The following is a 14,526-nucleotide window of genomic DNA, read 5'->3' on the forward strand; positions in this document are numbered from 1 at the left end:
CTACATGTCAGTTAGTCTTTGGCAACATGCTTTTTCTTCTTCATCTCTCTTTAATTCTGCTAAATTTAGTAGCTATCCAGAAGGCAAACAAGGTATTTTGTGCTTCTCAATCTTATAATCTTTGTCTTTTTAATGTTCCTTTTCTACGTATCATCTCAGAAAAAGATCTTTCTGAAAAGATTCTAGGAAAAAAGTTTAAACTGGAAAGATGAACTTTATCAGACCTGACATAGCTGTGTAATATTCCACTATCAACTACAGAAATATTTTGTGATTCAGATTATTCTGGGTTTGCCTTGCCACCCCCACCTTGGAGTGGGTGTCTGTTTCTTGCTTTCTTCAAGTGAAGAAGTAGATGTTAAATACAACACAGAATTCTTCTTTCATTTTTGGGAACAAATCTTTGTGGTTGGCTTGTGAAAAGCCTCTGTCAGTGAAGAAAAATTCGATATGTGCATCCTAAAGCACAAATAAGCCTGAACTCTGCTTGCTGCTTGCATTAGTTGACTTTACTGAAACATCTCTGCACAAGGTGATCTGTGGCAGGGATGCACATTAATTTTTTTACCTAGGTTTTTATGACTTCCACAATTGCTAATGTGTGATTCTTTCTTTCTTCTCACTTTCAGGCACAGAAATAGGGGCAAACTGAGTGACCTGGTAGCAGAACATCTTGATCATCTGCATTACCTTAATGATATCCTCATCATTAATTGTGAATTTTTAAACGATGTGCTGACAGACCACCTGCTTAATAGACTCTTTCTTCCCCTCTACGTGTATTCATTAGTAAATCAAGATAAGGTAAGCTAATATCTGCAAACAGTTAATTCTCAAAGCTTTTTCTTGCTTTCAGCGTAGTGGTTTGTTCAGGATGTGTCTGCTGTAGTAGGGTTAATACTGTTGCTGTCTGTGTTTGTGTGTTTTACATGAAACAGCTTCAATAAGGTGACTGTCAGGGAAATAGCCTGAAAATAAATGTAAGAGCACAATGGATTCAATTTTATTCACCAAAGAAGTACTGCTTTGAATGATGTGGTGGTTAAAAGCTGACAGTAGTGCAGACAAGAACAACTGTGAATTCAGAACAGGGTTTAAATTTCTCTGACACTGGGAGACGTGTGATTTCCTTTTCTGATAAGGTAACTCGTCTTCTGGCAAAAGCAGGTTATAATACCTTTTCACTGTAGACATGCAAATTTTCCATGGTGTTAAAATATGTACTACATGGAAAATACAAACTTTTGAATTTGATACTGGATCCTTTGATTTGCAGAGAAGCTGTGCTGGAATGTGATACAGCTGAATTTATTTTTAAGACATAGCCTTTAAATTTGGTGGAGAGCTGCTTTTTAATGAAATAGAAACTGTTCTTTTAAAACATGCACAAGTTTCTGCATTCAGTTGTCTTTTAAAAAAATTAAATAATTCACTGTTTGGTTAATTTCTGGTTTTTCTTTTTTTTTCTTTTTTTTTTTTCCCCTCCCTTCTTCTTGTACTGTACTGGGGTTTTTTTTAAGATCACAATGCTTTGGAATTTCAACATGCTTTCATTAGATCAGGTTTCTTGCAAGTTAATAAATTCAGTATGTTGCATGTGCACTGAAGACTGAATTAACAATCAGCCTCTTGTCTTACCATTGATAAGACCACTGAAATAGAGTGCAGGAGCTTTCCTGACTTTTACTTTCATTTCAGCTACTTTGACTCTTTTCATGTACAAAAATCTGCTTGTCCTCCTATTTTCAGGCAGGTGTCTGTTCTCATGAGGCTGGAGATATTTGCAGTCATAAAATTGGGCTGCTCCTACCTTCTGATGAATTTGTTTGGTGATTTTTCTAAAGTATCACTGATTTATTTTTAGAAACATTTTCAGTACCACTGGTCTATAAACTTAGTGTTATTGTGCTGAAGTTAACACTTCAAGTATTTTTGCCCAATGTTATTTACTTGATTTAAGAAGTGTCTGCCAAGAACATGTTTTTATGATATGGATAATGTTTCACTGTTTCTGAATAGCTGATTTTTAAAGCAGATTTTAATGAATGTTAACTGAGAAGTACTTCTTGAAAGAATAGTAGCGTAGTGGAAACCAATGTACTTCTCATATGCTCACCTCTTAAATTCCAGTTACTGAAGTGACCGTGAAAGACAGTAATTAATAGCAATTTTTTAAACAATTGCAGTAAGGGATGTGTTTGTTCAGGGAGTCTCCATTTGAAATAGTTCACAAGCAGTGAATGTTAAAAGAACAATGCTTTCTGAATATTTTGTAGCAGAATGTGGAATAATGCAATATTAAACATTTTAAATGAATTATTAAATAGTGTAAATGGCTTTAACTTTGTATAAATAAATCAGCATTTTTCATAACCTTTTCCCATAGGGTGGAGAGCGTCCAAAAATAAGTCTCCAAGTTTCTCTCTATCTTCTGTCTCAAGTAAGTGTTTTAAGTATTTGTTGTGTATCAGAATAAGTTTTTCAGTACTGTTATGGTTTATGAATTACTGTATTTTTGGCAAAGCCATTAAAGACAATTTGGCTTTGGCAGAAGAAGTTTTTAACCTTTCAGTTTCTATTAAAGAAAAAAGCAAAATCTTTTGTGTTTTTATGGGCAGACAAAATAGGTTCTTATTTGAGTTACTGTCATTCCTCTGAGGCTCCCATAGCACAGTGTAACCTCTAGAGCATTCCATGACTATGGATTGTCACCACCTGACAAATGATGCATAACAGAGTCGGGCAACATGTTGGGACAGAACTTGGTACAATGGCAGGTGGAATTTAGATAGATGCTTTATTGCATTTTGAATCTGCCTAAGCTGTAGCAGATTTCAGGTCTGAATTTTCCTCTTTGAAAACTCAACCCCAAAAATCACCAGTACCAAAATCTCACTTCCTCACAATTTGAATTTCCTTATGCCTGTAGCTTAAATCTGTAATTAAGTACTTGTTATTTCTTATTCTTACCAGTCTCACCTCCTTTTCTTTCTGGAACTTATTTGCAAATTAAGAGTTTTACAGTGGATTTTTTTACTGTACAGAAAATTAATCTTTTCTCTCTGTAGGCTTCAGTGCATTGCTGTGAGACTGGTTTTCTTAAATTACACCACCTGAAAATAATTCTGACTTGTATTCATAGAATTTATATTTCTTTTTCTTTGAACTTAAGGTTTTTCAGTACCTTTTATTATTGTCTGGCCTATAATTTCATCTTTTTTTCAGAGCTTTACTAAAAGTGTGATTTTTTTTTTTCTTTTTAGATTTTTTTTTTTCAGGATAATATAATTTGATGCTCCTTAATTTAAATCTAAAAAATTGTGGTGATGTGGGAGTTATTTACAGCAGACAAAACTGTGGGAGGAACAGCTTCTTATAACTAAAGGGATCTGCACTGTAGGGTTGTATGAGTTGACCTTTTTTAACCTTTTTGATTTCAGTGGAAGCATTGACTGGGTATCACTTCAAGATTTGTATCTATGTTCTTCATTCTTTTTAAAAAAGAAAATGGAACTAGTCATAAAGAATTGAGAACAAGTTCTGTGTATCAGAATGGGATGTGATGTAGAAAATCAAGCTGCTGTTTCTGCAACTGGCAGAAATGCATCTTTTTCCACTTTTTTTTAACCCAGTCTGTCTGTGATGGAGTGGGATCTGAAAAGCTGTGCACTGAGCATCTGACAAACCTTGCAAACTATTTCTGTTACTGACACCAGGGATACACTTTAGGCACTACTGATATATTAGAGACAAGTGCTTGAGAGACTCATGTTGGCAAATGAAAATCCACTGCTGGGACTTTTCCTCCCCTGTTCCCAAAGTGAACATGTGATGTACTTACACCAAAACAGGCCTGTGTACAGTCGAGCAACACTTTCTGAACTGGCAGAAGCTCAAGTGATTTGGAGGTTCTTCAAAGCATTTTGGAAGTGTGATGAGACTTTCCAAAGTTTACATGGGTCAGCACCACCTGCTAATAATCACTTCCCTTTTGAAGGTCTGGAATGGTGCTGGCTTTAATGAGAAAACCTGTGGAGAACATTGAGCTAAATATTGTCAAAACAATGATTAGATTTAATGACTTAGAAATTATTTGGGAATTTTGCAGCTGTTTAGGGATCCAGCTTTGATACTCCTGTGAAGAGAAGGGATATAAGCTGGCAGAAGGTTATTGTGACTGGACCTGAGCTGATTCTGTCCAGAAGCCAGTTGTTTGCTGGCCCACACTTTTGTAAGCCTTGGCTCAAAATAGAGAAGTTGGTGTAAACAGAGAGCTCTGTTAAAGCACCAAAGTTTCTGGAGAAGTGCTTTAATGTTCCCGGCAGTATGGCCCTTACTCCTGCCTTGTGGAGCCACTTTGTCACTAGACCTTAATTTGTTGCAATTTCAGAGCCAGAAAAGCTACTTCTGATCCAGTTCAGCCAATTGCATGGCATTTACCCATGAATCACTGCACAGCAATTGTGGGCACAGCCCAGAACTTCCTGGAATCCACCCAGTTGTTGTCATGGAAGATCCATGGATGCTGTGCACCATAATCAGTTTGCGTTGTTTCTAAAAAAGAAAGTAATTTCTGGAGCAGTTTTGAGTTCCTTGCTGGAGTATCACACAGCTTTCATCTCAAAGCTGATAAGGAGAGAGAATTTACATGTCTCAAAAGGAGGGAAGAGTATGAACAATTATTAAAACTAGGTGTCTTCAAAGGTAGAGAAAGTTCAAATAGCTGTAAAGACGATTATGGGTCTCCTGTGTTTTAAAGTAGATTTAATGAACAGTCAGTGTTACCAGTTATATTTACATATAAACCACAGATAGCACTTAAGAAGGTCAAAGAAGTTTGTTCAGTGAGTGAAATTGTAAAACTGTATGTATTCTGTAAATATGTCTGATATTTCTTTCCATTCTTCTTTTAATAGGTTTTTCTAATTATACATTATGCTCCTTTGGTGAACTCCTTGGCTGAGGTTATACTCAATGGTGACCTCTCGGTGTTTTCTTCTAAGGTTGAGCAAGATATACAGAAAAACTCAGTAAGTGGCCAATTGTCTTTAATTGTAATGTTTTAAAGGCAAAGAAAATCTTTGAAAAATGAAATCGGGTATTGGAAACTGGTAAGCCAAGGTGTGTGTCTTTAGAAGAGCAGCAATAGACTTCAACTTTTGTTGTTGGATCATCATTTTGATGGGACACTTCTGTAATCCAGTCTTCTGTGCTTGGATGTAAATAAAGACTTTAAACATTCTAAGTGTTTTAGCAGTAAAGCTGATCATCTCTAAAAAAGTGCATCTGTGTGCATGTGAGAGCAGAGACCAGCCTCAGATAGGTGGGAGGGCTGTCACTTAGTCACTGCCCTTTTACCTTCACATCCAGTCCTGTGTAGATGTTGCTAGATGCTGTTGTTACTGGTTTCCTAAGTGTCATGTATATATTTTCCCTTTTGTTGTGAGTTTCACAGTTTGTGAAATGCTTATTTGTTACTTTTTAAAGACCTGTTTTGGGGAGGGTATGACCTTTAAGAGGCCTCTGACTGTAGTTCTGTCTAAAAATTGAACATGTCCCCTAATGACTGGCCAGCAGTTGCCAACCAAATGTTTAATTTATAACAAGCAGTAGATTAATTCTCGTGCATGTTCTTTCCCAGCAGTGGCTGTAGCTCAAGGGGCAGATGCTTCAACTCTTCCAAATTTCTTCCCTCTGTGCATTGAAAGCTGTGTGGGCAGATCTTATCCAGTAGCTTTTGGGTTCTGGTATTTTGTTCTGTTAACCTTAATATTTATAATGTATTTTAGAAAAAACTATAGTAGAATGGTAGAGTTGACTGAATGCTTTAAGATACAGCAATCCCTTACTTGTGTTGGGAAATGTCTGACCTGCTGGCTGCACACTGAATGTTGTGTGTGACTTGTGCAGAAGCAGCTTTGTTACAAGGAAATTTGTGGCGAGAGGGTGGAGCACCAGTTGTTACAGAAGTGAGATTTTTTTCTTTTCCTGTCATAGTTACTGTACAAAGTTACAAAACACCTATAGTGTGTGTTTGTGTGCTTGTACTAAATGTCAGAAATATTGGGGCTTCCCTGTAAACTCCTGTTCATCTATTCTCTTATGTTTGTAATACTCTTTAGGTTGCTGCTTCTGACTGGAATTAAAGATATGTCCTCACAGTATGTAAATGGGGAGTTCTGTCCTACCTGAACAGGTAGTAAATAGGAGGGCCTTGGCTTTCTGCAGTGACCCCTTAGGGAAACTGCTGGAGGTGGAGCTTTGTTACAGAGAGTGCAGAGTGCTGGATGGGGGAAAAGCTTCAATGGGAGTAAATTAAACTGTATTCTTCCATGAAAGCACGGAGGGGAGAACCTGTACTGTGAGAAAACCCACTGGTGGAAGTTGGTTATGTGCAGAAAGAGTGGGGTGATCTTCACCAGAGGAGATCCATGCCCTGCTTCCAGGGAGAGGAGCTGTCATGTGAGCTGCTCTCTGTCAATGTGTATGAACAACTGCTGCATGTAGAGCTTGGTATTTTCTACTGATACACAACTCAGTGCAGTGAGTCAGCTGTAGATATGGAGGCACAGTCAAGGTGAGGCAGTTTCTTGTTTCTTTGTGATGGGACAGAGCAGAAAGTTGATTTTTGAGCATTGTGAGCCATTTCAGGGGCTGTTCTTTGGACCATAAGGTGTATCAGTATCATTGCTAAGTTATTACTGTGGTGTTTTCTGTTGCAAAAAAATTGCAAATTTCTATTGAATACTGGAAGCTATTTCAGAAGTTACTTTAGAATTACTTGTTTTGAGATAATAGAGAAAAGTGATGAGTAAGTTTTTTAATTTGCTTTTTGTCTGAGTGCAGAATTGTGTTTATTCGTAAATCAGACCCAAAGTTATCTTTTACTTCCTTTTTGCTCTAACTTCTCATGATAACCACTCTGATAATCTCCTCAGCTCGTTGTTTTGGGGATGTAACTGAGATGTCTTGATATGTTTAAGCTGAAGTGTAACAGTTTCTAAAACCTGAAGTAAGTAGAAGCTCATATCTATGTTCATCTTCCTATTAAGGTGAAGTAAAGTGGAAGCACAGTAAGGACTGAGATTACGAGAAGCAGAGTCACATGTCCTCTTCCTAGGAGACTAAATGAGTAAAGAACACTTAACAAAAACAGAAGCTGAGAAGGGTTGCAATTGCTGTGTATAAATGCAAAATATCCTGAGTGATTTAGGACAAAGAGCAGTGGTAGTTGTCACGACAGGAACAATTCATATCTTAGGAATTGGCAATAACCTACCCATGGAGATCTGCTGAACTCATAGGGCAGTAATGATTGCTTGACCTCCACTGAACAGGTTCTCCACCTCAAAGTATAGCAAATTAAGATACGCTTTTATTTTTCCATATTTTTTCCCTGTGTTTCTGTTTTTAGGTGTCATCAGAAGAAATACAAACCCTTATCTCACAATAAGAGTTGAATATGTATAGCCAGCAGAATGTATTTAAACTTGTCACACATCACACCAAGGTTTACCTGACTTCCTGTGAGATCTGTTTTCCTGCATAATTCAGATGTGGGCCAGTTCTACCCAGTGCCTGTTTCTTCTTTAACCTACTTTCCCCTTCCCGTAAAAGGTGTTACTGGTACTGCCTTATCTTACAAGCACACATTGCACAAGACAAGCCATCATTGAAAATATGCTTGAAAGATATTTTAGAAGTGTAAATTAGCAGTACCCCAAGCTGTGTAATCAACTTGTGTAATAAACCATATAGTAGTCAAATGAATTTTAAGTCAGATTTTAGAATGGTTTAAATACATAGCCTTGTTGTGTTTAGCAGAACAGAATATATGTGTAGAGGGGATTTTTTTCAACGTTCTTTATATGGAGCAGACCATGACTCAGTGCATATCACTGTCTACTGGTCTCTTGTGTTACTTTGCTCATGTGGCCAACAGCATATTAGAAATGCAAGTTAAGTACATACATTCTGCGTAAAGAAAGTAGCTACAAGATTCTAGGAAGCAATGCAGAAGTAAGAAGTGAATGCAGAAAGGGGAAAATGCATTATGCAACATGCATGCTACTTTGCTGTTATTTCCCTGAAGAACAGGAGTTAAGGTGTTCTTCCCTTTTCTTACAACCTTTCTGACCAGAAGCCACCAATAAAAGGTAACCTGGTCATTTTATAACCTCCCTGTGCTGCAGTTGGATAAGACTAAAATTTATCAGAGAGGCTACTGGGGACAAGTGTACTAGATTTCATATTATGGGGTTTTTTTGGTCTTGTAGGAAGTTCTTCCTCCTATGTGGTTTGTTTCAGTGCCAAGTGTAAGGTGTCTTATGCAAGATTTCTATAAAACCTTTGCAAAACATCACAAGACTCAAAGAACCATTTTGACCTTTTAACTTCTAGACAGCTTCTTCCCTAATCTTTCCCTAATCTCTTGGTTTTTACATATAGATGTTCCTTATTAAGTGAAGGGAGGGATTTTTCCAAACTTTTTCCCTGAGGTCTCTTCAATTCTTATTGTACTTGAGTCACCTGAGGCAAAGAAGAGAATCAGTTTGGTATTTACTCTAGTCTTACTTCTTTTCTCTTGCCCTAAAATTTTAAAACCCTTTAGCCAGTGTCAGCTAAATGTGATTGAAGTGTTAAGCTCTCAAAGGGAGTGGAGTTTCTGTAGCAGTCTTGTTTAGCATAAACCTGTGCTGGCAGGATGCCCCCAATCCATGTGTTTCACTCCTCAGTGAGAGAGGTTTGGCTGATCAATGTTTGTACTGTACTCTGCTAATCCAGCTGGCAGGCCCAGCAAGTGAGAAGGGAGCTTAAGCAACACAGCTGAGAAGCAAGCTGCAAAATTGTAGAAAACCAAGTTTTGTTAGTCCTTCTAGTTGCAGAACTTCTTGCAGCATCTTGGTCTCTTTCTACAAAGTATACATTGTTCTGTGTTAGGATGGCACAGACTCCTGGAAATTTGTAATTTAAATTTACTGTCTGGCTCCATAACTTAATAGTCAGGAAAATCGGATATTGTCTGAATACTGTTTGTCATCTTGTCCAAAGCCAGTGATAACTTTGGCTAAAACACAAGTAAAATTAAGTCTAACAAATGAAACTTATTTTCTAGACTTGGGTAGGTCAACATCTGGAGACCTGAAAAGGATTATCGACGGTGTCATTTGTTCCTGGTTGATACAAGGATTAGTTTGATGTTGAGGGAAGTGTAAGACTCAAAAAAAAAACCCAAAAAAAAAAAAAAAAAAGCTTGTGGCATAGAGCATTGGGTTTTGTCCTTGCTACTGCCAATGACCTTTAAAGGGTATATTTCATATTAATACACTACTGTCAACGCACACTTAGGATTTTGCTGCCTTCATCCTTTTTACAAAAGGTATCTTAATTATATGTGCACTGTCTATCTCACCTGTTCAAAGAAGGGGGAAACAATCTAATAAACTTCTATGGATGAAGTATGTAGTTCTGTATCTTCTTGTCTCAAGATGGCATACTTTTAATGATGAATCTTCAGAGTATGTTACTTTGGTAGTGTGTGCTACTGAAGATTTGATACAACTTGCTTTTTTGTATTTTAAAATGGATTTGAGATTTGTAAGTAGTATGCCAGTTTACATTCTAAGCCCCATGTTTTGTATGAACTGAAGTTTCTTTATGAATAACAGTTAAAAATGCTTGCTGTAACTCAGTGTAAACTTCAAATTTACAGGCAAAGTCCAGTATCAGATGTTTCATCAAACCAACAGAAACACTTGAGAGGTCTCTTGAAATTAATAAACAGAAGGGGAAGAAGAGGATGCAAAAAAGACCCAACTATAAAAATGTTGGTGAGGAGGATGAAGAGGAGAGAGGATCTGAAGATAACCAAGATGACCTTGATAAAACTAAAGGTACAGAAGCAAGTTCAAAAGGCATAAGAACAAGCAGTGAAAATGAAGGTGAGTATACCAGCAAATAAAAACAATGCTTATAATATAGGTACTTCTATTTACTGTATAGACCTAGTTGTGATTTGTTATGTGACTTGTTCTCCTGTTGCACGAGGTAAACACAGGACTATTACATTTGTTTAGGTCTTTGGCTGTGTTTTTTTTTCTCGTGTTAAATCATTCTGTGAGAAGATGTACTTCTAATCTGATTAAAAACTATGAAAGTGTTTTCCTATCTTCCTGTAGTCCTGAGCCCTTATCCCAAATGCATGCCTTGCACCAAGGTGTGGGTGGGTATGGGGCACTTGATAAGTAGACTTGACAACTTTGTGTTTTCTCCTGTGGTGAAGCAGATGCTGGAGCCACTTCACCTATGCATGATGGTTTAGGAGTATTTTATGCATGTTTCAATGGTAAAATTTAACAGGTGTGCTATAAGTGACAGTACATAGTAGATGATGATATTAAATAATTCAAAACTGAAAACATCTTTAACTTTTAGATTTTTTTTAATTGTGCATTTTCAGGGGTTTTGATGTAATGCAAACCTAAGAAGAATTGGTTTTATAGGATGAGTGATCTTACAGTGCATTGTAACTGTTTATTGTACTAGTTAGTAACTATTAGAAGGACAAACATCAGAGACTGGTATTTGTTAGACATAAATTGAAAAAAAAATTCTGTGGCAGAATGGCATGCAAGCAATTGAAAACAAGAGTGTTATGCTTTGACAGTCCTGTCCTAACATGATTGAATTTAGGTTTAGGTAAGCAGTCAGTTTGAGAAGGCTTTCTTTAAATGGTGTCAAATAGCTGATGGTGTATTGTCTATCATGATTTGAGGAAAATCTGAAATGATCTACTGTTTAACCTGGTGCATTTAGTCATCATCTTTGTCCAAATTCTTAAGCAAAAGCTGGATTTGGTCCTAATGGTTCTACTGAAAGTCAGGTTTGAAGCACTAGGGCCCAGGTGTCCTGTTTGCTGTAATTGTAGAGGCCTCTTTACACCCTCCTTGAAACTTGATGTCCACCCATGCCCCACTCTCACCAGCATCCTCACAGAGAAATCTTTTTAGCAGAAAGAGGTTCTGTGCTTTCTTCCTGTGGTTTGTGGGGGAGGGAGCTCACTGTTGCTTGTTTATTTGCCAAAATGATGTGTTTGATTTCTTTACATATTTTATGTATATGTTTACATTTCTTATTGCATCAAACTCCTTAAAGACATGTAAACAAAGTTCTTTATTGGGAAGAAAATTTACCTACATCTATTCATTCATTAACTTTTCTGAGTTTGTGGTTATACCTCTTATGTATAGATGCATCAGTCACTTCTAATGGCAAACAGAAAATAGAAAAGAGCTTGTGATAACTTTAAAAATATCCAATTTTGGTGGTGTGTTTTGGTTTTTTTAGAAATAGAGATGGTGATCATGGAGAGGTGTAAGCTGTCAGAGCTGTCCATCTCTACTGTGACAGAACAGAATACAACAGATGAAGAAAAGAGTGCAGCTGCTTCTGGGAGTGAGATAACAAACTGGAACAGGTATAAAAGAACTGTAATATATTTTGCTGAATTGTTTCCTTCCTTGTCCTCCCCTTATCTCTTTCAATTCTCTTAAGGGATGTTTCAAATCTGCTTCCAGATAAAATTACAGGGTTCTTCTGCATCACATATAAGGGAATAAACGGAAAAGTGGGATGTAGCCTCTCTGCTCATCAGTTGTACAAATGATCCTGTTCCTTTGCAAAGTTTGTGCTTTCCTTTATGGCAATTGTGATACATTAAGTTGGTGAAGTTAAATTACAGAATATTAACACAACAAAACCAGAATATAAATGTTTGCATTCCAGAATTTTCTAAACCTCTAAATTAAACCAGAAGTAGTTTCTTAATTATATTTAAGGTCACATTTGTCAGTTCTGTATGCACCTGTAGGGAAAAAAACAAGGAAAACTCCTCAGTTCAGGGCTGAATTTGGCAAAATCTTAGTGGTAGTAGTTACAGATAAGCCCTTCTAACCTACAGTTTCCAGGGTCCATTAGTGTATTTAAGGGTATTAAGAAGACTTCTATTGAAAATACAGTTTTTAAGTGTTTCTGGGACCAGAAATCACCCTGAGTTAAAAATTTAAACTTGGATATATTAAATACTTGTAAGACACCTTCTCAGTAAGAATTTTGTGGTCCTGTTAATAGGATGTTAGAGAAAAGAAACCAAATGTGCTGTATCTGACACAAAAGTAATTGCAGATGTGTCTGGTGGGGAAATGCACATGTTTAATAGCATTTTAAATTTATTTTTAAACTTGGGAAATGCTGCCTGGTATTCCCAGAATTTCATTCTGTCTCCATTATAGCTTTGATGTACCTTAGATTACATTCATTAATAAAGATAACATTTCATTTCATTGTAAAAGTGAAATTGAACCTTGACTTGAACTGGCTTTAAAATGCATTGTTCTAGATTATTGATAATTTGACTAAAATATGTGCCAAATGGCTTTTATAAAGAAATTGGCCATGACTGCATTGAATACTAAAATGACTGTGATGCTCAGGTCTCAAAAAGTGCAAAATCCTTAGATGTGATGCATTTGGCAAATGTCTGCAGTTCAGGACTCTCTTGTTCTGCAGATATGATCTCACAGCGTCCTGCATTTACATCAAAGAATGTGCAGAGCTAAAAATATTTTTAAAATAAGGATAGACCTTGTGTAGTGCAATTGGTAGTGACCTTAGTTATGTATGTGAATTTTTGGAAATACCTGCGGATAAGCTGCTGTAGCTTAAAATCTTGTGTTATCTTCTATGCCAAATGTAGTATTAGAAACAGTAGCTAAATTTCTCAAGAGATTTACTCAAGTGTGTGCAGTTTCTGCCCTACACTGATGGAAATCACTGAGTCTTGTGGATAAGGTACCATGTGGTAGTGGAAAATGCAGTGAACATCATGCCATGCCCAAAGTGAGTCTCCCTAACTGGAATAATCATTCATGACTGTGGTGATTGTGATTGCCAGTGTTGCAGTCTTCAGTTGTGGACACACTCCACAAGAATAAATAATTTGAAGAAACACTTGTATGGCATTTGATCTGCTTCTTCTGTCAAGTTGGTAGGAAAAGCCTAGTAAAGGAAGAAAATGCTTACAGAGTTAAGAACTACTTATATTTGAAAATATTTACAATACAGAGTTCACTATTAAAAGTGTTTTTTAAAAATAGTCCAATAGTTGTTGAAAAATGAATGGAAAACAGCATGGAAGGAAGTTTAAAAGCTTTAAAAGCTAAGTCAAGTTTTCACTTTCCCTTAGCTCTTTTATTGCTGTGAAGAACATAAAAGAGGCAGCTGAAGTATTTTAGGGTGTAATTTTATTTTGATGGGCCTCACTGCTGGAAAGTTTGAGCTTAAAGACATGTTTTAAATTACCTTTCTTTTGCAATATGCTGTACAGCAAAGCCTTTTTCCAGAATGTGAAATCTTTGTGCTATGTTGTGGCTTCGGTTGCTATTTTCTTACAGCTGAGTTTTTCTGTGTCCATCATGTATTTAGTCTGTTTGAGGACTGTTGGTGAGTGGGATTCTTGGAAGTTGTTTTGGCCTCAGGTTATTGTGACTGAGACTCTGGTAATGCAGATAGAGAGATGCTGTGAAGAAGCATCTGGAATGAGAACGATTTCTCTTGCTGCTGTAGTTTTTTTCAAGTTATGTAATTTCACAAATCTAATTAGTATGCAGGGGTTAAAACAATGAAAAATGCATTAGAAATTACAGAAATCATTTAATACCGTGTAACATTGGTGTTATATGAACAGCTACTGATGTTTCAGCAGCTTTGACCTGCTAAAACACTGGCTTTAACAAAATTATATTAAACATTACTTTTATATCATAGGTCACGTTTTAGGTTAGTTAGTGTCTGTTGGTCTGAAAGCAGACCTCATGTTATCTTGTATTTAAGTATGTTAATATCTTGAACCTGGATATCTTGGTCCTCTTTCTTTAGCCCTTGAAGCTGAACTCACCCTGTGGTGTGAAAAGCCCCCAGTTTGAGGGTGACATGAGGCTTTAGGGTTTGTTTAACGCTTAGGAAACCTGAAGGCCCTCTTGGTTTGTTTTCAACATTGCTAATTATTTAGGTTGGTTTTCCTTGAATAGTTACATTCTTTTAAGATCTACAATATGTGGGAAATTTGGCTTAGGCACAGAGAGGTGTTGACCTTGGGCAAAGAGGGATCGTAACTCGGTGGTGTTTCCCGCAGAGGATGATTGTGATGCAGCTTCAGAAACGGGCGACGTGCTGCAGTGTCAGGAACTGAGCAGAGGAACAACGTGGTCTGTGAATCTGATCCCTGCCTTGTTTCAGTAAAAGAGAACATGGTGGTGAAATGTGTGTGGAGCTGACGGGAAGGTCAAGTCCCTTGTTATGACTTGGTGGCTTTACTGGGGCACATTAAGTGTGGCCATGATGGCGCCACAGGCCTGGAGGAGGTACTGAAGTATGTTGTGTTCTGGGCTCTGATAGCCCTGCTGACCCCCAGCTGACCACAACCATGAGTTTGTAGTGGATGCTTCTTGTCTGCTAGCTCTGAAGACA

At 37.1% G+C, this 14,526-nt stretch overlaps 1 protein-coding gene across 1 annotated transcript in view; it reads left to right on the forward strand.

The window, feature by feature from the left end:
• Positions 1–14,526, forward strand: part of CLEC16A (C-type lectin domain containing 16A) — a 63,474-nt gene that overhangs the window by 10,803 nt on the left and 38,145 nt on the right. Inside the window, 5 exon segments of the mRNA XM_032703711.1 lie at positions 630–804; positions 2,387–2,440; positions 4,917–5,030; positions 9,713–9,941; positions 11,347–11,476. Coding sequence (XP_032559602.1) covers positions 630–804; positions 2,387–2,440; positions 4,917–5,030; positions 9,713–9,941; positions 11,347–11,476 — 702 coding nt within the window.

Source organism: Chiroxiphia lanceolata, chromosome 16, assembly GCF_009829145.1.
Source record: "Chiroxiphia lanceolata isolate bChiLan1 chromosome 16, bChiLan1.pri, whole genome shotgun sequence".
NCBI lineage: Eukaryota > Metazoa > Chordata > Aves > Passeriformes > Pipridae > Chiroxiphia > Chiroxiphia lanceolata.